Raw genomic sequence first — 24,266 nt, 5'->3', positions numbered from 1 at the left:
TTTAGAATAAAACTTTGTTTATACATTTAGTTTTATTATTTATTTTATGTGTACGAGTGTTTTGACTGCATGTATGTATGTGTACCATGGGTGTACCTGGTGCTCATGGAAGTTAGAGGAAGAAGGTCTCTGAATCCCTGGAACTGCAGTTACAGATACCCAACTGCAGTTGGGTATCACCATGTGAGGCTGGGATTCAAACCCAAGTCCTCTGCAAAATGAGTAAGTAGTACTCGTAACCACGGATTCATCTTTCCAGGTCCTATTTATGGCTACTACTGTTATTATTGTGTATGTGTGAGTAAATAGGTGTTATAGAGAAGTGTGTGGAGATCAGAGGAAAAAACTGGGAGTTGGGCTCCAGGAACCCAGCTTGGGCTACTGGGCTTGAGTAGGACATACTTTTTTTTTACCTGGTGAGCCATCTTGCTGGCCTTGAATGATATTTTGTTATTGTTTGTTTGTTTGCTTGTGAGATGGGGGTCTCATATAGCCTATGCTGGTCTTGAACTTGCTATATAGCTGAGACTGGCTTTGAACACTGATTCTTCCTGTGTCCACCTCCCAAGCACATGTGCTACCATACATGGCTTGGATCCTGTTTTTTAAACCAATCTGCTAATTGGATATTTTGGTTGCAAAATTAATATACCATTTTTGTTGAAAGATGTGTATTCATACATATCACTTTGTTGGGTTTGTGGTGTTTTCTTATGTCTAACTACTGCTCTTATGTGGTTTTCACGCTGTGATCAAAAACAGCTCAAGAGGAAAGGATTCATTTTTTCTTTCAATTTGCAATCCATCATTGAGAGAAACCAAGGCAGGAACTTAGTCAGGTGCTTGAAGCTGGACCCACAAAGTGGTGCTGCTTACTGGCTTGTTCCAAGTTCCTCTTCACCTGCCCAGGAATGGCACTGCCCACAGGATGCCATCTGACAACAATTAGCAATTAAGAAAATTCCCCCACAGACATGAGCACAGGCCAATCTGGTAGACGTAACCCCCCAGTTGAGATTCCTTCTTCCTAAGAATGTAAAGTTGATAACCCAGATTAGCTGTCACCAATTCCTTCAACTGTTGTCTACAGAGTGGCTTTAATGGCCATAGATTCCTTTAGCTTGTCTTAAATATTCTTCCTCTTTCATTTATGATAGATATTCTAGGCTGGGTTGGTACTTGGTTTCTTTCAGAGTCTGAAATATATCCTATCAAGTCTTTCTGGCTTTTAAAAGTTTCTGTAGAGAAACCTGGTGCTACTTTGAAGGGCTTGCCTTTGTGTGAGAGAGGAGGTATTTTTCTTTTGTATATTTACTGTTTTAACTGTGATTTGACATATAAAGCATCTTTTCTGATTTTGTCTGAGCCTCCTAGGTCTAGATAAGCATCTCTTTCCCTAGGGTTGGTGGATTTTCACCTATAATTTTTATTGGAAATGTTGCTTTTGGAATGAAACTTTTCTCCGTTATCTGTGGTCATTGCTTGTGTATTTGGTCTTCTCATAGAGTTCCACAGAGCTCACATGTTTTACTTGTTTCTTCCTCTTCTTCCTCTTCCTCTTCCTCTCCTCCTCCTCCTCCTCCTCCTCCTCCTCCTCCTCCTCCTCCTCCTCCTCCTCCTCCTTCTCCTCCTCCTCCTTCTCCTTCTCCTCCTCCTCTTCCTCCTCCTCCTTTTCTTTTTCTAAAAGTTCCAACTCCTCTATCTTATCTTCAATCCTGATGTCTGTCTTCCCTTTGGTCCATTCTATTGGTAAGGTTTTCCACAGAGCTTTTCAATTGGCTCATTGAATTATTTCTTTTTAACATTTATTTGTTTGTTTGTTTGTTTATTCTCTCTCTCTGTCTCTCTCTGTCTCTCTGTCTCTGTCTCTGTCTCTCTCTGTGTATGTGTGTGTACCATAATGTGTACATTCAGGTCAGAGGACGACTTTGTGGAACTGGCTTTCTCCTGATCCTATGTGGATCCTGGAGACTGCACTCAGATCATCAGCCTTTGTGACAGGTGTCTTTACCTTTGTGACAAGTGTCTTTACCTTTGTGACAAGTGTCTTTACCAGCTGAGACAACTCAACAGTGTGAGCTACTGAATTTTTCACTTCTAGCTTTTCAATTTGCTTTTTTCTTTTCTTCAGTATTTCTCTTTATCAAATTTGTTGGTTCATACTTTTAATCCCAGTGCTGGGGAGGCAGAGACAGGTGGCTCTCTAGGCTCATTGGCCAGCCAGCCTAGCTCAATCAGCAAGCTCCAGGTCAACCAGAGGTCCTATCTCCAAAAATCAGGATAGAAGACAACAGAAAAACAATATGTGAGGTTGTCCTTTGTCCATCCATGTACATGTATGTAGCTCTGTGTCCACTGCCATACACATACACACAGAGAAATACGAAAATCATCTGAAACACCTCTAGAACTCAAGAGTTCAGACACAAATCAGGCCAGGCTATGTTCTTTGGGAAAAAAAAATCTATCAGAAGGAAAGTAAAAAGCAAAGACAGAGTGGAGAGAGAGAGAGAGAGAGAGAGAGAGAGAGAGAGAGAGAGAGAGAGAGAATGCACATAAGAACAGAACTGTAGTGGGAGATACTTAAAACGGCATTTTCTTGGGCCAACTCTCTAAGCAGCGGCGCCTCTGCTTAGCTCTGGCCTGCCTAAAGCCAAGTGCTCCATAACTGGAAGTGGCCAGAGGCCACGGGCGCGCCACAGCAACAGCAAGCCAGAAACACCAGCCTTGCCACCCACGAGACGCCAGCATGGGAGACAGCTCTGCCAATCTTCCACACTGTCTCCACAGGCTGGGCTGTGCCCAGACCATCCTGCCAACCATGCGGGTCTGGTAGGAAATGTGATTCTAATGTTTAAATATTAATTAAAGGCTTTATATATTTGGTAATGCTCAATAACAATATGCCCACATAATTATAGATGTTTCCCAATTAACTAACCTAGATATAAGTTACCCAGGACTGTTCCCGGTACATGTGTGGTCATCCATGCGCCTCCTACATCTCTGCCTCTCCCTGGCCTCACTCCTCCTCTTCCTTTTCCTCTTCCTCTCCTTACTCCTCCCACCTTAGCTCCTCCTACACAGAACTGGTCTAGTAAATTGACATGGGGTGTTAAATAAAGGGGAAATAAATATGGCGAGTGTTGAGGGAGCATATAGCCTGAGTTCAGTCTGGCCTGCTTTCAGGTTTCAGTCTCAGCTCCCTCAGCATTCCTTCCTAGGTCCCTAGATGCCTGGCACACCTCTGGGAAGTCCTTGAGAGGTCAGATCATAGATTCTTCTCCTGTCAGGGGGTGGTCCTTTACAGGTTGCATCATAAATGTTAGTCACCTCTCTGAGCACGCCTTCAATAGTCAGGTTGTAAATGCTGGCCCTCATTCCTTGGCTGTCCTCTTTTAAAAAGATATTAAATTAAAAGTTATTTGATTTTAATGTGTATAGATGCTTTGTGTGTATGTATGTCTGTGTACCACTTGAGTGTCTGGTTACTGTGGAGCCCAGAAGAGGGTACTGGGTCCCCTAGAACTGGAGTTACAGACAGTTGTAGTCACCATGTGGGAGCTAAGAATCAAACTAGGTCTTCTGCAAGAGCAGCCAGTGCTCTTAGTCAGCGAGCCGGCTCCTCAGCCCCTCAGCTGTTCTTGATATTTGGGCATGCATCTTAGAATCTGTATCTTTGTTCCCCTGCAGGCTCTGACTCAGATCTTGCTGGATACTTGTCTGGTTATGATTCAAAATTTTACCCCTGTAGCCTGGAGGTAATCTGTTGGCCAACTGTCCAGCAGAACACACTGTGTGGCATTTACTCTAATCTCTCAAGGGTGTGGTTCACAAAAGTTGGGGAAGTCAGGACTAAACTGCTGACTCAGTGGGGGGTTCTTTTAACAATGACTTCTCCTGCTGCTCAAGGATCACATAGGATTATGTGATCTCTCCTTCCTCCCTTGTTTTCTTCTTTCTTTAAAAACCTCTGCCACTGATATGTCAGTGCCTGATTCTTGACAGTCTCTGTCTTAAGGGTGGCTCCAGTCATTCCCTTCCATTGAGAGGGGAGAGGGCCACAGACCCATGATCTCTCAAGAACAGAGTCTGGCATCCCCCCTGTTCTGCTGTAAGGTTTCCCAATTTATTGTGTTGCTAAGTGGGAGGTTTAATAGGGAAGTTATCTCTATCACTGCTCTAGCCTCCTTCAGTTTACTCCTTGGAGATTCTACCAGACTGTATCTGCCTGTCATCACCACTTTCTGGCTCCAGCCGTCTATGTTCTAAGTATTCTAGTATCTCCCATCATCACTTGTAGCTGGGGAAGGGTGACAGAGTAAGGGCACCTAGGAACCCTAGTATGGAACCCTAGGCAAGGGTCCTGTGGTCCTTCCTCCTGATAACAAGTTTCATCACTGTTACCACAGGCCACATCATGCCATTGCCATCACAGTGTTCTTCTGTTTATGTCATCACCAGGACCAGAGTTGTTCTCTATTCCAGATGGTGAGAGGATGGTCACATGACACCCAAAGGACCAGGCCATGCTACTGGAGTTGCTATTGTCCATCTAACTCTTGGAACTCAGTCAAGTTTAGTCAGTTCTCCCAGTAATGGCTCGAATCCATCAGATTGTCACATCTCAGCAGGCCTTGATCATGACCTTGACACTTCTCCAGATTATATAGAAGCTACTTGATCAACTCTCCCTGACTTGCATTAGTCTGATATTTTCTCTTAATCAAATTTAGGTTATGGATTTTCGGCAAGAACAGCTCAGAAGAGACGAGTTTTTTCTCATTGCCAACTGTTGGCTGTGGTAATAATTTCAAGTTATCCCATTACTATGTTCTTGGGGTGAGTGAGTTTACCAGGTTTTTCCATTATAAAGTCATTCATTACTTCTTAATTAATAGCTATTTTTTTGTTTTGTTTTTTGAGACAGAGTTTCTCTGTGTAAGCCTGGCTGTCCTGGAACTCACTCTGTAGACCAGGCTGGCCTCAAACTCAGAAATCCACCTGCCTCTGCCTCCCAAGTGCTGGGATTAAAGGCATGCGCCACCACCGTGGCTTAATAGTTATTTTTGAAGAGATATTTCAAATGACACAAATATCATTTCAGTGTTTGGGGCAAAGGTGAAGGAGACATATGCCCCACTGTCATCTTCAGTAATCTGAGGAGTTCCTGTAGAGCTTTAGGGACTTAGGCCAAGCCAGATTCATGGCTAGACATAAAATATTACAGTCACTCAGAAGATGAAAGCTATCAGCTGGGGTTGGCTTTGAGATGAGTGAAATCTAAACTATAATTGAGGCAGACATTTTTTTTTTTTTTTTTTTTTTTTACCTTTTATGCACATTGGTGTTCTGCCTGTTTGTATCTGTGTATGAGGGTGTCAGATCCCCTGGAACAGGAGTTACAGACAGTTGTGAGCTGCCATCTGGATTCTGGGAATTGAACCTGGGTTCTTTGGAAGAACATAAGTGCTCTTAACCATGGAGCTGTCTCTCCAGATCCTGAGACAAATATCTCATGTACTAAGTCCATAAAAGGAATACCCATCATTCTACTTCTTGGCTGTAGCCTGACTGTATAGCAGGTTTCAAAAAGAAAAGGGAGTCTGAGGCTGCAAAACAAAACCACTTAAATCCACACTGCTTCCTTTCCCTAATGCTATCTCATGTTAAAATTACACTGGCAACTGTTTCTTTATCTTTCTCTCCAGGCCCAATGGTAGAAATCTTTTTCTCCAACTTAAGGCTAATTTTACTCTTCTACCTCCTCTAGGATTTTGAGATTCTAGATTCTATTTCAAAAATTCATCAATTCAAAAATTACTTATAGACCAGGAAGGCCAGCCACGTCCAGATGGACCACAGCCAGCCACAGTGAGACTTGTTCTTCTGTCTCTAAAAGAAATTACTTATAGAATACTCAATATGTTCCAGGCATGATTTTAGGATAAGACAAATGATGTATCTACTCTCTAGTGGACTTATATAGAGATAAACTGATACACAAATAGATAGTGAACACTGTTCAGAACGGTAAGAGAAAGCCTCTCTAAAAAATGGTATTTGAGGAGCCTGGAGAGATGGCTCAGTCAGCAATGTGTTTGCAATGCATGTACAAGGATCTAGATTTTATCCCCAAAACCTATGTACAAAAGGTGGGCATGATGTGCAAACTTGTGATTTCAGTACTGGAGAGGCATAGAGAGACAGACAGTCAGAAGATCTCTTAGGTTCAATGGCCAGTAGGCTTGATGGCAAGCCAATTCAGCCATGTCAAAGCCCAAACCAGTGAGACACTACAAAAAAGAAGGTGGATATCACCTTAGGAATGACTCTGAAGGATATCATGCCCCCTCCCCGTCTCGTGCCTATTGCTGGGCAACAAGAAAACGGCTGTGAGCGCTAATGATGTAGTTCAGTTGGTAAAGTGCTTGCCTAGCAAGCATGACGTCCTGGTCTGGATCCTTAGCATCACATGGTGGTGGGTGCTTGTAATCCCACACCCAGGAGGCAGAGGCAAGATCAGAGAAGTTCAATGTCCTGTTCAGCTTCACAGGGAGTTTGGGGCCAGCCTGAGCTAAAGACTCTCAAAAAATCATAGTGAAAATAAAACAGTTGGAGTGATGAGCAAAGGCCTGAATGGTAGTGAGATTATAGACATGGAAGTCCAGGTGATGCCTGCAGGCTACAGCAGGTGATGTTCATTGAGAGTACACAGGGGAGCTGCTGAGCTGGTCTTACAGGGGGGATTAATTTAACTACTACCATTCTTGTGTCTCTACAGTTTCCTTCTAGGGAGTTTCTGAGTGAATGTCTCTAGAACAAAGATGAGGAACCACTAGCTGGATTTATTATCGCACAATCCTTCATAATTTGTGTTTTTTTGAGTCCTTCTTATTTCCTCCAGGGTTGGAATGCTAAACTGTGTTTATAATCAGTCTAGTGTCATTTCTGTTACTGTGATAAAATACCCTGACAACAAACAGCTTAAGGGAGAAATGACTTAGCCAGGCGGTGGTGGCTCACGCCTTTAATCCCAGCACTTGGGAGGCAGAGGCAGGCGGATTTCTGAATTGGAGGCCAGCCTGGTCTACAGAGTGAGTTCCAAGACAGCCAGGGCTATACAGAGAAACCCTGTCTCAAAAAAAAAAGGGGGGGGGGAATGACTTTATTTTCACTCACATTTCCAGGGCACAGGCCCTCATTGTGGGGAAGTCAAGGCAGGAGCATCTAATAATTAGTCATAAGAAGAACACTATAAATGTATTCACGCTTGCTTGTACTTAGCTTCATTTCTCCATTCTTGTACAGTTCAGGACACCCTGCCTCAGGGGCGGCATGGTTCAAAGTGGGCTGGGTCTTTCCAGATGATTAACCTAATTTCCCATGCCTGCAGGCAAAGGCAAAATAGACAGTCTCTCATGGAGCTTCTCTTCCCAAGCTTCTAGTTCATCTGAAGTTGACGATTAAAGCTAACCACCACAGTAGTATATGATAAAGCACTTTATGATCACACAGACTCTCTGGTCTAGTGCCACATGTAATTAGTCTCCTAAGACAGGACTCCATAAGAAGACTCCTACTCCCTAACCTAAATACAAGGCTGCTATGTGTGAATGGCAGTCAATGGTGGCCCAGTTATTAATTAAAGCTCTAAAGATATAATTCCTTACAGGTGGGCCTTGGACAAACCCAAAGATAATAATTTCCTTATTTCTTGCTGTTTTTTCTCTTATATTTATCTCCATATTTGGCCATCTCCTTGCCTTCCTCAGGTTTATGATATTCTTAGATTGCCCAAAGCATGCTCAGAAAGGAAGAGAGGGAAAGAGGAAGACAGGGAGGGAAGGAGGGAGGGAGGGCAGAAGGGGGAGAGGAAGAGAGAGAGGGAAACGGGAAGAGGGAGAGAGGGAGGGAAAGGAGGGAAAGAGGGAAAGAGGGAGGAAGGGGAGAGTGAGGGATAGAGGAAGGAAGAAGGAGAGAGGGAGGGGGAAAAGGGAGAGAGGTAGAGAGAGAGGAAGGGAGGGAGGGAAGGAAAGAGATGAACTAACATAAATCCATTCACAGAATGGTGGTTTACATTCCTAAGAGTGTTACTGGCGTTAGCAGTTATGTCAAGGCTAATGAATGGTCAGTGAGGGAATTTTGCACAGTAAAGTGGGGAAGACACGGAAGTACAAGGGTGAATGTTAATGAGACTGGAGACAGATAAATATGATCAAAGCACATCATACATGTTTGTGAAAATGTCATAATGGATTTCATTATTTTATGCACAATACAGGCTAATAAAAAGAAAATAATATAAAATACCCTCACTTAAAATTCCCATACTAAAATATATGCAAAGATAAAATTATTACTGTAATGAATAAACTCAAAATACAATGTGAATCAAGTTACCTAAACGTCTAAAGTCTCTTAACTGATTTTGTTTTTAACATTTGAAACTGTGCTATATGAAGAAGATATTTTATTTTCTTAACTTTGGCTTCTCTATTCTTCAAAAAGAATCTTATTCTATATCTCAAGTATAAGACTTTATGAAATTTTCTTTTAGTTTTTATCATCTAAAGTAATTCTGAAATGCTCATCAAATCCTAACCATTTAAAAATGAAAAAGAATTAACCTTTGAATTTTAAGAGTAAGATTCAGATCTGTCCCTCTGGTAAGTAGGTAGACAGCCATTATTTAACTAAAATGACATTCTGAACTAGCTATTAGTCACAGAAATGAGATATTTTTAATTTTGATGATTTCTGAACTCTTTACAAAACAGTAGGAAGGGTTACAAGGTCCATTAGGAGGTGACCCTCAGATAAAAATTAGGAAAGACTATGAGACAGCTTCAGATGGAGTGAAAACAGAAAAAACTATTTAAATATGCTAAGAAAATATGGGCAAACAAGGATAAAAATTATATCTGGGAGCTAGGGAAGTAGCTCAACCAGTAAAGTGCTTATCCTGCAAACATAAGGTTCTAAATTTGATGCCTGATCCCATATAAAAAAAGGTTGCTCATGGTGCACACACTTATAATGCCAGCACAGAGAGGCAGAGACAAGCACATGCCTCCGACTCACCAGCCTAGTCCACTTAGCAAACCCCAGATCATCAATGAGAGGCCCTGTTCCAAAAAACCAAGGTGGACAGTTCCTGAGGAACAAGACTTGAGGTTATCCACTGGCCTCCACAAGCATGTTCCTCCACACACATGCACCTGTGCACAAAACACAATTTATAATAATCTTGTGCTCTGTAACTTTCTGGATGATCTTAAAATCTTTTTAATTTTGGAAAACACCAATTTCTAATAAAATGGTTTTGTAAGCAGTTTCAGTGTACCTTTTTCTTTAAGTAACTATGGATATTGAAATGAGGTGTGGCAACTTTAAAAATTATTTTACTTTGTGTGTGTGTGTTTTGAGACTGGGTTTATCTGTATAGCCCTGCCTGTCCCAAAACTTGCTCAGTAGACCAGGATGGCCTCCAACTCAAGAGATCTGCCTGTCTCTGCCTCCCAAGTGCTGGGACTAAAGGCATCCCAGCTTAAAATTATTTTTAAATGGAAAACAACATTCTAGTTTGAAAGTCCTGGCTAGGTCATATGTCACTTATTAACTTTAACTGGGTATATATTCATCTTTATATCTGAGAAAACCAAACTAAAGTACATGGTGACTTGCCAATTCTTTTTTTTTAATCCAAAAATTTTATTACACTTATTTATTATGTGTGTTTGAGTATGCATGTCAGTACACACCATGTGGAAGTCAGAGGATAACTTGTGAGAATTGGTTTTTTCCTTCTACCATATGGCTCCCAGGTCAAAACCAGGTTGTCAGGCTTGGTAGCAATCATCCTTTACCTGTTGAGCTATCTCACCAGCCCCCAATTCTTATATTTTATACACCTAATTTTTTTGACACTTAACGACAACTAATTTGACACTTTGACATCTGCTAAGATCTCAGAGTTGTATTAGCTTTAGCATAAAGAGGATTTTTCTTGTGATACCACATTCCTCAGGTTTTTGCATTCTCTCTCTCTCTCTCTCTCTCTCTCTCTCTCTCTCTCTCTCTCTCTCTCTCTCCCTGTCTCTCTCTCTCTCCTTTTATTTTCTTCCTTATAAGTTTTTCCTTTTCTGCAAGCTCTTAGGAACTAGGTCCTTTACTCTTTTTTTGCTTGCTTTCATCTCTCATTTCTGAAAAGATTTATTTATGTGTATGTGTGTTTGCTTGCAAGCGTTTATGTGCACCATGTACAAGCAAGTACTTTCGAATGCCAGAAGAGAATGTTGGATTCCCTGGAACTGAAGTTGCACGAAGCTGACATGGAATATTGGAAACAGAACCCAGGTCCTCTGCAAGAGCAGCAATTTCTCTTAACCACTGAGCTATCTCTCCAGCTCCCCTGTTTATCTTTTTTGAGATAGCATTTTAATATGTATCGTTGGTTGGCTTGGAACTCACAGTATGGTCAAGGCTTGCCTTAAACTCACAGAAGTTCTCCTGCTTCAGCGTCCTGAGTGTTGGGATTACAAATGAGAGCAACCATGCTCCATTCTTGTTTCCCTTCACAATCCCAGTGTGATCTCCCTTTGTAAGTTTTGTTTATAACTTAGGAAATGACGCATCTTACTTTAATTTTCCCCAAGCTAGGCTTCCTTTCTGACTCTAAATCTGACTTCATCTCTGTGGCACACAAAGAACAATCTGGCCCAAACTGAGTTAAGGTTTTCTCCTCTCCAAACTGTTTATCTTCCAGAATTTCCTGTTTTCCAAGTTACTAGCAGAATTGGGAGGGACAAGATCTGGGCTAGTCTAACAAGCTCAGCTCAGCCATTAGCTCTTGATGGGCCACTTACAAAGACAACAGTGTAGAGACAGATGTCAATATGGTGACACTGAGAAGAGAAACTCCTGAGAAGACCAATGACTGACCAAGTTCCATCATTTGGGTCCTGACCCAAGGTTTGTGCTTACATAGAGTGCACCTAACCAGCCCTGGTCAAGTGTGGTCCCATCTATCCCTGACCCATTAGTGTCTGGCCTTAGCTTCTTCTGCAAGGTGGTCTGACAAGCTTTCAGAGTTATGTGAAAGCTCTTCCTGGGTTCTTCTGGATAGCATTAGGTCATCCAGCCTGAGATGACTGAGGAAATCCCAATTTCCTGGGGACACTGTAGAAATAGTCTAATAGCCAAAGGGAGGGTCACAAGTGTCTCTATTTGGAATATCCTTTCTCAGGCTAGGATGGGGTATAGCAATACCATATACTCAACACAGAAAATTAGCAAAGTGTTACCCCTGACAACACTCTTCCTTATCTCCTAACAATACTCTTCTTCATTCTCTCAATCAAGAGTAAGTAACTACTGGGGCTTGGGAGATGACTCATCAGTTAAGAGATGCTTGCTGCCTGTGGTGGTTTGAATATGCTTGGCCTAGGGAGTGGCATTATTAGGAGGAGTAGCCTTGTCAGAGCAGGTGTGGCCTTGTTGGGGGAAGTGTGTCACTGTGGGGGTGGGCTTTGAGACCATCCTCCTAGTTACCTGAAGATGGTCTTCTCCTAACTCCCTTTGGAACAGGATGTAGAACTCTCAGCTCCTCCAGTGCCATGCCTATTTGGACACTGTCATACTTCCCAACTTGATGATAATGGACTGAACCTTTGACCTGTAAGCCAGCCCCAATTAAATGTTATCCTTTATAAGAGTTGCTTTGGTCATGGTTTTTCTTCACAGAAATGGAAACTCAAACTAAGACACTGCTTTTCTAGAGGACTCTGGTTCCGATGCCAGCACTCAGGTTGAGTGTCTTACAGCTGCCTAAACGTCAGTGCCAAGGGATCTGGCACCTTCATGTCTATGGGCATTGGTACACATGTGGCATATACACATAAATAAAAATAAAAAATAAAAAGTCACTCAAATTAGCCAGTTTGGGACTGGACAGATAGCTAGAAGTTAAGAGCACTTGCTATTCTTGCTAGGGACCTGGACTTGGCTCCCAGAAACCACATGGTTGCTTACAATCATCTGTAATTCCAGTTCCAAGGAGTTTGACATTCTCTTTTGGTCTCTGAGGGTATCAGGCATACACACAGTGCATATACAGGCAAAATTCCCAAATACAAGATTAATATACTATATAAATCTGACAAAAAGAGAAACCTGGTCAGTTCAGCCTCCTAAATGCATGTCTGTCTATAATTCTCTACCCCCACTATTATTGCTACAATAAAAGTAATTTTCTAATTCTCGTGTTACCTTAATAGCTTCGAAATCATTCTTTTTTTGTTTTGGGGAGAGCTCAGTATTCTTTTCCTTGTCTAGTCCCTAATTCTTGGGCTCCAGTGATCCTCCTGCTCAGCCTCCTGAACAGGTCAGAGTACAGACATGTCTGTTTGCTTTCTTTCTTTCTTTCTTTCTTTCTTTCTTTCTTTCTTTCTTTCTTTCTTTCTTTCTTCCTTCCTTCCTTCCTTCCTTCCTTCCTTCTTTCTTTCTTTCTTTCTTTTTTTTCTTTCGTCTTTTTTTTTTTTTCTGTTTTTTTGAGACAGGGTTTTTCTGTGTAGCCCTGGCTGTCCTGGAACTCACTCTGTAGACCAGGCTGGCCTCGAACTCAGAAATTCGCCTGCCTCTGCCTCCCAAGTGCTGGGACTAAAGGCGTGTACCACCACTGTCCGGCCTATTCTGTTTTCTCATTTTCAATTTGCCCTTCTCTCCTCCCTGCTTTGAGCCACTATTTTTAATTTTTTTTTCTTTTGTTCATGTATGGATGTTTATATGTGTTAGGACATGTGTATACACCTGTGAAGGCCTGAAATGGATGTCAACCACTCACCTTTAAATTATTAAGGCAGTGACTCTCACTGAATCCAGAGCTTGACATTTCTGGCCAATCTAGCTGGTTAACTTATCCTGGGGAATATGTCTTCCAGGGGCTGGACTTTCTGGTGGCCACCACATCTAACAAACTTTTACATGGGTTCTGGGGAGCAGACCTCTGATCCTTAAGCTTGCTATCACCTCAGCCTTCAATGGATTTGTTTGTTTGTTTATTTATTTATAGCTCATTAACCAGTGATCTACTTAGAAAACAGTTGTGATCATTCCTCCTCTTCATTTGCTCACACATTACTTAGTGAGCACTAACAGCTCTCTGGAAAACATTCTAAGATTTGGGAATCCAATGAGGCACTCAACAGGCAGGCCAGTGTCTTAGTCTCCAGAATGTTCTGTGTGATCTCTGCCACTGACCCCTTCCCCTTCTGTTCTAGATTACCAGGCAAACCTCATTTAGATCTTTTCATTACATTCACCTACACACTGACCCTTATAGTTTCCAAACTTTAGCTTAAATTTCCCTTCTTTGGGAAAACTCTCTGAAAAGGGGATATCTGTGTATCTCCAACTAGAGTTAAAATTTATATGCTTCTTTTTGGGAGCTTTATACTCAAATTTCTACATACCATTTATGGTATGCCTCTTTCCATAAGACACTAAACTTCAAGCCAAGGATTTTTTGTTGTTTTTGAGACAGGTTCTTAGTAGGTAGGCTGGCTGGCTTGGAACTGCTTTATAAACCAGGCTGGCCTTGAACTTAAGACATTCACCTGCCTCTGTCTCCCTGAGTGTTGAGACTTCCATGCCAGGAAAGATTTGTGTTTTGTTTATGGCTTTATCTTCAGCACCTGAGGTTCAGAGGCAGGAAAGATAACCACTAATATAACTACCGGATTACAAGTCTTTTTTGTTTATTCATATTCATTTTACTTCTTCCATGTGGTATGATCTCATCCAATGGTATCTATCAGCTTTTTATTGTATCTGGTCAATTGCTTTTTATTTTATATTGTGTCTGTTCCAGTCGCAGCAAAGGCACTGGCAAATAACTAAAACAAAAGCTTGGGAAAGTAACTTGAGGGTAGTAGCCTAACATGTTTTTGCTTTTCAGTAAAAGTTGGCTGAGGACTACTGCAGTCTGTGGGGATGCTTTAAAACAAAAATTTCGCATACAAGAGTGAGCATATTGAAACCGATCTTTTAGGCATTCTTTCGTATTTGGAGCGTGAAAAGCACCAATGGTTTGGCAGCCTATAGGATGGAAAGGTGCAATTGTTATTTCCGGTGCTTGGTGAGCCACAAGAACAGCATCCATCTCAGGATAGGGTAGGAAAAGACTTCCGGTGCTCTTTTTTAAAAGAGACTCGCTGAGTCACTCTAAGAAGAGAGTGCAAAAAATACACCGTAAGTGGGTGAAGGAGATCAGCATCCATTATCGCGACTCACTTCTGCGTCGTCCCGCTGGGGAATATTTTCTCAGACACTGAGCACTACGCGGTTTTCCTAAAACAGCTAAAGACGTACGTCACAATCGCAGCAAAAACTCTCCCATCATCCTCCGCCTCTTTTCCTTCGCCCCGCCCACGTCAGGTTTCGAAATGCTCTCTGGGTGCGGCAGGAACCCGGCCTATTCCTATTGGTCTCGCGCCTTCCCTGCTCCCATTGGCTGTTTCTGCAAACGTGACGGCTGTTCTGCGTTGTGATTGGCTAGCGTCCATAGCGTCATCGGCTGTCAGGAGGGTGGGATGAAGAAAGTCGGTGTGAGCGAGGCCGGGTTGGAGGAGGGGTTCAGGCCTGTCCTCCCCAGCGGCTGGGGCAGCAACAACGCCGGCCGCCGCCGTCGCCCCTGGGACGCGGAGGAGGAGGAGTGGCTGGAGGAGTAGGAGGAGGAGGTGGGCCTGGGGAGCGGGATGTCCAGCGCTACGACTTGCTGGTGAATGCTGAGGAGAGTCGCGGTTGCTGCAGTCTGTGCCACCGGGAGGAAGTTGCGGTGTGAGGCCGGCCGGGAGCTTACGGCTCTGGGGCGAATCGAAGCACGGGGTCTGTGCGAAGAATCAGCGAAACACTTTCCTACGCTGACCATGCCTGGAAGAAACAAGGCGAAGTCCACCTGCAGTTGCCCGGACCTGCAGCCCAATGGACAGGACTTGGGCGAGAGCGGCCGGGTTGCCCGTCTTGGAGCTGATGAATCTGAGGATGAGGGACGGTCTCTCAGTAATGTCGGGGACCCTGAGATCATCAAGTCTCCCAGCGATCCCAAGCAGTACCGGTGAGGGAGGAGGCTCGGACTGGGGAGAACAGGGTGCGGGCTTCGGTTGGTGCTGTAGTGTAGTGACTTCTGGTTCTTGTCTCCCGGAGGAGCAACAGGGTGTTACTACTTCCCAAATGTGTATTTGGGTGAGATGGCAAGGGCAATTTGGAGTAGACCAGGCTGACCTCTAATTCAGAGATCCGTTTGCTTCTACCTCTCAAATGCTGGGATTAAAGGTGTGCGCCACCACTGCCCGGCTAATTTTGACTTTCATTAAAGCAGGAACTAAGGTTTCCGTGAGGAAGACAGGATGGATGGTAAAGGGGAGAGGGGTTGGTTGTTACAAGGAAAGCTTGACAGTTGGCAATCTGAATTTTGTTGATGTGTGTGTTATTTTTGTTCAGTCGCAATCCAACGATATAGGAGTCCCTTAAAGTAAAAGAAAGGTAAAATGGAGTGAAAATTAGGAAGAGGATGGTGTGGTTTTAATAAAAGAACTTTACAGCATCTTTTTTTGTAATTTTCGCTTCATTTTACCTCTCTTAGTTAGCCTAAGATGGAGTGGCTTGTAACCACGGGTAGCTAGCCACAACTAGAATGGCTAGATGGCGTGTTCCAAAACGAATTAGAGATATCGTGGGCCTCAGCTGATGAATGCTAGGCTTGTAACATCCCATCTTATACAATGTTTCAATCATCTGTAATGAATGGTGACTCAATTACCACCTGAATAAACTTGAGTTACTTTGTTTCATAAAATATCTTGTATTTGAAATAGTTTCTATTATCTAACAGCTTTGTTTTCCTGGTTGAGGACATTGAAACCCAGAGTTTTTCTCACTCAGAATTAGCCAGCTAAATAGTATTGGAGCTTGTATGAAACTAGCCATCTGACACAAAAGCCAGTGCAGTGTGTGCTGGTATTTTATGCGGTTCTTACTCATGCTAAGCCTGCAGTGTGTTAAAAGAGGAGAGAATTCTAGAGATCAACTGAGGCTCAGGTCCAGAAAGCAGTGACATAGCCCCAACTTCAAGACTAACTTAATTCTCCTGTATAAATTTTGTCAGGTTGTCAGAGTCAAGATATCTTTATAAACTAAGGGATAACTTTTCTTGTCAAAGATGTAGTTGTAGCCTGCAAGTGAGCAAGTAGAAGGTAACAACACTGCTTGGTTTGTTTGGCCTCGCAGGTTAAATTTTCAGCACAGGTGTTGGTGGGTTTTTGTTTGTTTGTTTGTTTTCCTGTCCATACAAAATTACCTAATAGCTAAGATATATATGTGTGTGTGTGTATGTGTATATGTGTGTGTGTGATTTTTTTTATTAAAACCCAATATCTAATAAGTGCTTTGTTGAATATATAAGGGATTAATTTTCTTTGTATGTGTAGATAGAGATTAATACTGCAGTCATAGGCCCTTAGAGTTACAAAATGAATCATTGGGTAGTTACTTGTATTAAAGTTTAGGAATTTTGAAACACTCAATTTCTTGGTCTGATACCTGACCCCAGTCCCCTTAAAATTTTTGTTTATTTTAGATTTAAAAATTTTTATTGACTGTTTTGCCTGAATATATGTGGACCATGTGCATGCCTTGTGCCTTAGAGGTCAGAAGAGAGCGTAGTGTGGGGCAGTGTTGTCTGCAGAGATAATCAGGAGCAGACACTGAAGCGAGATCATTAGGTGTGAAGTATGGTGGCTTCAGTCACTGTGTATTTAGTTTCCAGTCTAAGCTGTGTGACCTTGAGCAAGTTCATCTCTCTAAGGCTCAGGACCTTGAAGAGACATAGCACAACAATCCTAAGCAATTGAAATAGAAACTGAACAGTCAGGAAGAAACAAAAGAAAAACTTAAATGTAGACCCACTGAAAGAGACCACTTTACAAGGAGTGATTGTCAGTAATCCTGATTACTTGATGCTGTACAGTAACAGAAGATTGAAGTCTTTTAGAGACATAAGAAATCATTCCTGGTGAAAATACATTCAGAGGAATGGGAAGGAGTCAGAGGCCATGATGCACTGCTTTAATTATAAATGGGAAGCATGAAATTTTAGGTTACCAGAGAGATAGTTTTCAAGATTTTTAAAAAGTCAGTCAGTCAGTCAGTCAGTCTGTCTGTCTGCCTGCCTGCCTACCTACCTACCTACCTACCTACCTACCTACCGAGTTTCATATATTCCAAGTTGGCCTTAAGCTCAATGTGTAACCCATGGTGACTTTGAACTTCTGATCATCCTACCCCTACCTCTCAAGTGCTAGGATTATAGGCATTATGCTCCAATACTTAGTTTATGCAGTGCTGGGGCTCAAACCTAGGGTCTTGTGAGTGCCAAACACTCTACCAACTGAGCATACTCCCAACCTCCTAAGAAGATTAAACCAATTGTGGTTTTTTTTTTTTTTTTTTTTTGGTTTTTTGAGACAGGGTTTCTCTGTGTAGCCCTGGCTGTCCTGGAGCTCACTCTGTAGACCAGACTGGCCTCGAACTCAGAAATCCGCCTGCCTCTGCCTCCCAAGTGCTGGGATTAAAGGCGTGCGATACCACGCCCGACAAACCAATTGTTTTTAATTTTTTTTTTTTATGTGTATGGGTATTTTACCTGGATGCCTGCATGTATATTTGTGCACTGCATGTATTCCTGGTACCAGCAGAGGGTGGAAGAAGCTTTCTTCATATCTCCTGGAACTGCAGTTACAGACAGTTGTGAGTGAACTACCATAAGTAAGGGTGATGGGAATTGAATTCAGATCTCTGGAATAAGCAGCCAGTTCTTTCCCCACCCCCACCCCACCCCCCCGCCCCCTTCAGTTTTTTGAGACAGGGTTTCTCTGTATAGCCCTGGCTGTCCTGGAACTCACTCTGTAGACCAGGCTGGCCTCTGCAGCCAGTGCTTTTAACTGTTGAACCATCTCTATCCCAAGAAGATTGTCTAAAGTAGAAGCGATGAGAAATTTGAGGATAAGGCATTGCCTAGAGTAGAGGGAGATCTGTTTCAGAGTGGAAGAGATGACATGCTTAGTGCTTAAAGAGTTTGAAGGTGAAGATAACCCTCAGATGGTTGGGAAATAACAATATTATGGATCTTGTTATTTCCCAACCATCTATGGAAAGATTGGTTTTTGAAGGGTTAGAAAAATCTCCTGGGAAGTGGAGGAAGGAGTGGGTAAACTGGATAAAGTATAAGAAGAGAAGCTGCAGTGTGCACACAAGGTGATGTGAGAGCTGACTCACTCCCCATAGGCATGGCGATGTGTTTAAGTGTTTGGCTACATAGGAGAAGCAGAGGCAGGCATGAAGAGAACTTATGATTGGCTGTGCTGCTTAACCTTTTGTCAACCTAACAGACTAGGGTCATCTGAGAAGAGAAAACTGCTATTGAGAGAATGTGTATAGGAAAGTCTGTGAGGACATTTCTCTAGGTTGATGATTGTTACAGAAGGATCCAGCCCACCGTGGGCAGGAGGCCCTGGGGTGTATACATGAGCAAGCAAACCTTAGAGGGCAAACCAGTAAGCAGTGGTTCTCTGTTGTCTCTGCTTTAGTTTCTTCTCCCAGGTTCCTGCTTAAACTTTCCTTCAAGATGGACAATAAACTGTAATATGAAATAAACCCTTTCCACTTTAAGTTGCTTTTGGTCATGTTGTTTATTATTACAGCAATAGAAAGCAAACTAGGACAGAATAATCCACCAGAGAGTGTACTGCTGCTGTGATAGACCTGACCATGTTTTGAGAGGATCATGGAAGTGTTTGGAACTTGAATGTCCAGAGATTAATGGGCTGTTCCAGGGGATCTTGGAAGATAATGTTGAGAGAGGTGCAGATGATAGAGGTCTGGCTTGTGAAGTTTCAGAGGGAAGTTTAAGAGTCCCTCAGAGACTTTTGAGGCTATTTGTGTGATATTTTGAAATAAGAATCAGTGGTTTTGGCTAGCTGGGGCGTAAGAATCAGCTTTGATTAACAAACAATGAAGTTTTAAAGCCACTGCTTTAGTGGGACAGTTGATGCAAGTTAGCTAGTGCTGAAGTATCAGCTGTGATTAATCCATGACCAGCATCCCTGAGGTAAAATCTGGGAAGTGTTTCCTTAGGGTCATCACACAGACACTGTGGTCCAGAGGATGGCTGAGACTGCTCATCTTAAGCTTATAACCAAACTGAGTAGTTTGTAAGAGGCTCCCACTTGATGTTTTGAGGGCTAGAAGGGTCATGGAGAACTAGCTTTTGAAGTTTGGCACCATGTGGCAGGCAGGTCGGGATCCCTGATGAGGTCCAGGAGGCCATTGGTTGAAGGATCAGCCTCAGTTGCAGTGGAGACCCTAAAATACTGGAGATGGGTGAAACATGGGACTACCCCCAAGAACTGTGGCAGCTGTGGAGCAGAGCCAGCCTGAGCCTATGAGATAAGCTTTGTATGCTGTGAATGACAGTCAGAAAAGTGGGCTGCCTGCACCCATTGGATCCCAGGAAACCATGTGTGAATACCATGCCATTTGAGCTACAGGATTTAATTTACAGTGCTGGATGTTGGTTTTGCTTTGATTTAATTGTAGCTGCCCCTGGTTCCAAGAGGGAACTCTTGGAATAAGAAATATGTAACTTGGCGTTCACCAACCATCACCTGTCATCTTCCGTGTTCTCTGCATCAACCAGGAAACTTGTATCAGTGTCCTGCTTCTCTTTCTATCACTGTGATAAATGCCACGACTTACAATTGAGACACTTTGGATTTTTAAAGAGGTTGGATATTTTAAAAAGAAATTTTTTAAAGCCTGTGGGACTTTGAAAGTTATACCATGTTTTGTATTGTGATATTAACTTGAGAAGATCTTAGAGATAAACAAGAAAGGAAAGGTTACAGTTTAATGGTAAGGGGGTCAGCTTAGTATTTTTTTGCCCAAATTTAACACAAGCTAGGGTCAGAGGGTCATCTGGGAAGAGGGAAGGAACTCCACTGGGAAAGTGCATCCATCAGATTGGCCTGTAGGAAAGTTTATGGGACTTTTTCTTGATTAGTCTTTGATGTGTGAGGCTCCAGCCCACCTTGGGCAAGACCACCCTGGGCAGGTGGTCCTGGGATATACAAGAAAGCAGGTTGATGAAGCCATGGGGGCAAGTCAGTAAGCAGAGTTCTTCCATGGTCTGTGCTTCCTACCCCCAGATTACTGCGGGATGTCCCTTCATGATAAGCTGTGAAATGAAATGAGCCCTTTCCTTTTGAATTGTGTTTATCACAGTAATAGAAAGAGGAGCCAGACACTGATAGAAGTTTGCTAACTGATGCAGAGAACATGGAAGATGGCAGGTGGCAGTTGGTGATCACCAGGCCAGAACTTCTGGATTCCTTGTGCAACAGTAGCATAAGGAGAATGATGTTTTAGGATGAATCTGAGGGCTACTGGTCAAGACTGGTTTAAGATGCAGAGCTGGCCGGGCGGTGGTGGCGCACGCCTTTAATCCCAGCACTTGGGAGGCAGAGGCAGGTGGATTTCTGAGTTCAAGGCCAGCCTGGTCTACAGAGTGAGTTCCAGGACAGCCAGAGCTACACAGAGAAACCCTGTCTTGAAAAACCAAAAAAAAAAAAAAAGGCAGAGCTGTGTGTTGAGTAGTATGCGCAATGACGCAGATGGCAGCAGTCTTTCTCTAGTGTGCTCCCCTCTTTTTGATTTTTTGTTTTCTCTCTTTCTCTCTCTTTCTGTTTTCCTTTCTTCCTTCCTTTTTAAATTTTTTTTTATTTTTATTTTTTTAAAGCCAGGGTTTCCCTGTGTAGCTCTGGCTGCTAGAACTCACTCTGTAGACCAGGCTGACCTCAAACTCACAGAGATTGTCCTGCCTCTGCCTCCTGAGTGCTGAGATTAAAGGCGTGCACCAGAACACCTGGATTTTTTTTTTTAACTTTTAAACTAAACATGTTTTTTATGTGTTTGAGAGTGTTTTATATGTGCATATGTCTGTGCACCATGTGTATACCTGGTGCTTGCAGAGGCCAGAAGAGTGTTGGATCTTCTGGAACTGGAGTTCAAGGCAGTTGTGAGCTGCATGTGGGTGCTAGGAATCTAACTCTTCTCCTCTGGAAACAGCAAGTGTTCTTATCCACTGAGACATCTTTCCAGCCCTTCAGTTTTCTTTTAGCTATTCTCCTACTAACTCAATTTAATAAATGATTGTAGGCTAAAACTTCATGAACATGGAGACGCTTTCTGCTTTAGTCACTGTGTGCCTAGCACACTGTAGATTCTTTAATACCATTTAAAGAGTACGTGAATCCATGACTACTAGACATTTTTGTAGAACTCAATATTTTTCCCAGAAATTTCTTAGATTAAATTTTTATCTGGTTAATTTCTAAAAAAAAAAAAAAAAAGGTTTTTATTTCCTAGAAAACAAATATAAATAAGCAAGTTACAAAATAAGAAGTACAGATTATAAGAAATAATAACCCATGGCAATATTGTATATCTAATTTATTGAAGCTTATGTTTAGCTTATAGCAAGTACTTAAATATTAACTATTTATGCTTAAAGTTCCTAAGTGATATTTGTATAAGGTTATTGTTTGGTTGTTTTTGAAATAGGTTATCTTTGCTGACCTGGAACTCTGTGTAACCCAGGCTGGTCCTTACCTTAGGATTCTCCTTGCTGCTGGGCTGACCACTGTGGCAGCCAGCTGGCAGCATGGTTTTTGTAGTAGTAAAAAGTTGTCAGCAGCTCTCATCACTGATCGTAAAGGATCATGTTATGGTACAGTTCTACAGTGAAGATAATTCAAGCTATAAAGAAAAGAAGTACTTCTTTGTTTCTTCCTTTTTTTTTTTTTTTTTAATTTTGAGAGTGAGTCTGGAGTTGCTATGTAAACCAGGCTGGCTTTGAAATAATGGCCATATGCCTGAGTGCTGGGGTTTAGAGGTGTGAGTCACTATCCATGGAAGTTGTGTTTTATGTATTGACACAGAAAAATGTCTTACAACTAAAGGTCAAGCAAAACATTATATAATTTTACTTTTAAAAGGAAAAACCTACTAAAATAACACCTCTATTCTTCTTCTTCTTCTTCTTCTTTTTTTTTTTTTGTTTTTTTGTTTTTTTGTTTTTTTCGAGACAGGGTTTCTCTGTGTAGCTCTGGCTGTCCTGGAACTCACTCTGTAGACCAGGCTGGCCTCGAACTCAGAAATCTGCCTGCCTCTGCCTCCCAAGTGCTGGGATCAAAGGTATGTGCCAGCAATACCTCTATTCTTAACTTAAAATACATTTTTGTCTAAATGTATATAAAAAAGGAAGATGGAACTTTGGTATTCTTTGATTTTTAATAGTTAAAATATGTTAAATAACAATAAATACAAATATGTGGTTATTGTAGGAAATTTAGATAACAAAGAGAAAAAGCTTAAAGTTTCCCATAATCATTGTATTTACTATTAACCAGTAACTTTTGTGTGTCTTTTTTATGCATTTATAATATATCTAGTGGGCTGGGGATGTACTTAAGTCTAGGCATGCATAGGTTTTACCTTGACACAGTGTTAGCATTCTGTCTAAACTCCACTCCTACAGTTACCTGGCAATAGCCAGGTAGTCCTGGCCTACTATAAAAGGGGCTGTTTGCCTCCTCCTCTCTTGATCTCTTGCTCTCTTGATCCCTCTGTCCCCTTGCCCTTTCCCCTCTCGCCAAGTGCTCATGGCCGGCCTCTACTCCTCTGCTTTTCTACTCTCTCTCTGCCTCTACTACCCTCCTGGCTCCCCTCCCCATGCCCTGGATAAACTCTATTTTATACCAGTGTGTGGCCTCAGCATGGGCCCCGCTGAGACATTTCCTTCCCCTATACCTCACCACACACCCACAGAACATATTCTTTCTCTTTTTATAAACACATTACACAGTGTCTCACCAAATCAAAAGCTGGACCATTTTGGCTAGGTTGGCTAGCAAATGAAGTTCCAGCAATTGTTTGTCTCTGTTTTCTCTTGTTGGGGTCACAGGCATGTGTAAACATGCCTGGCTTTTTATGTGAGTACTGGAGATGTGAACTCATAGCTTCATGCTTGTATAGGAAGTACTCTTACCCAGTGTTAATCTTTTCTGCCAGTATTCAGTGTATTATTTCACTTAATTTATGATGCTTTATAGTCAAATCATCTTAAATTAGTAGTCAGCAATCCTCTTTCTATCCTTTTCTCTTTTCTTTTCTACATTCTGAGGTTTCAGTTACATTTGCCAGCTGAAGTCCAAAAACATTAAATAGAATTAGCAGAAATAATTTGTCATAAAGTTGTATACCATTCAGAGTAGTGTGATGGAATCCATCCCTTTGTGTACTGTGTAAGACATGGTCATCATTTGTTCAGCACTGGTCTCTCCTTGGTAGGTTAGTCTTGGTTATCAGATATGTAGAGTTGATATCAAGCCTTGGATAAGGGCACCACTGTATAGTACAATTTTTCCATTTTCTGTAAAAATCAGCACAAAACGTGTGTATGCTGGGGGATGGGTGGGGTTCAGGTCTTCCATCCTGTGGCTCCTGAGGATTGAGCTGAGGCTATCAGGCTTTGGCAGTAAGCACCTTTATTCTCTGGGCCATCTCACTGGCCCCCTGATTGTTTTCTTTATAGCTTCTGGATTTAGTGTGTGGTTGAGTTAAAATTTCTTCACTCATGTTATAATACATTTTTTTGAAATATTTTTAAAACATTTTAGCTCTCTATAATATACATATATAATACATATAAATATACACTATCTTATCACAAAGTGCTGGGTTAAGATGCGTGAACATCTGTATCTTTTTCCGCTCTTATTGTCTAATCAAGCACAGATGATGACTTCATTTGAGACTTTAAAGTTTTGGGTATACTTTTTAGATGCATTTAATATGTAATATGTACATATATATAATTTGCTATTCATTGATTTTTACAAAACCAGCTATTAGATTTTATTTGATAGTCTGTTTCATTTGGCACAGATTAAGTATCTACAATGTATCAGGCCCTCTTTTTAAATTGAAAATTCATACAATATTTTGATCATTGTTTCCCCCTCCCCCATCTCCCATATCCTCCTGTACCTTCTCATCTATCTAACTCAATGCTTTCTTTATCTCTTTAGAAAACAGGCTGCTAAAAACCAAACAAGCCAGAATTAACAACAACAACAAAACCCACAACAAAT

The 24,266-nt window shown here is 41.9% G+C and overlaps 1 protein-coding gene across 3 annotated transcripts in view; it reads left to right on the top strand.

The window, feature by feature from the left end:
- The first annotated feature begins 14,584 nt into the window (after positions 1 to 14,584).
- Nrdc (nardilysin convertase) overlaps positions 14,585 to 24,266 on the top strand; it is a 61,882-nt gene continuing 52,200 nt past the window's right edge. For 2 of the 3 annotated variants that reach the window (XM_076934473.1, XM_034502014.2), the window contains exon 1: positions 14,594 to 15,115. Coding sequence is in view for 2 of the 3 variants with exons in the window: in XM_034502014.2 (XP_034357905.1) it covers positions 14,784 to 15,115 (332 nt within the window). In the remaining variant the exon portion in view is untranslated. Of the gene's footprint in view, positions 15,116 to 24,266 lie in introns of all 3 variants that reach the window. The other variant, XM_034502013.2, reaches the window with a different exon arrangement.

Source organism: Arvicanthis niloticus, chromosome 5 (genome assembly GCF_011762505.2).
Source record: "Arvicanthis niloticus isolate mArvNil1 chromosome 5, mArvNil1.pat.X, whole genome shotgun sequence".
Classification (NCBI taxonomy): Eukaryota; Metazoa; Chordata; class Mammalia; order Rodentia; family Muridae; genus Arvicanthis; species Arvicanthis niloticus.
The sequence above is the reverse complement of the archived record's forward strand: the minus strand, read 5'-3'. Positions and strand labels throughout refer to the sequence as shown.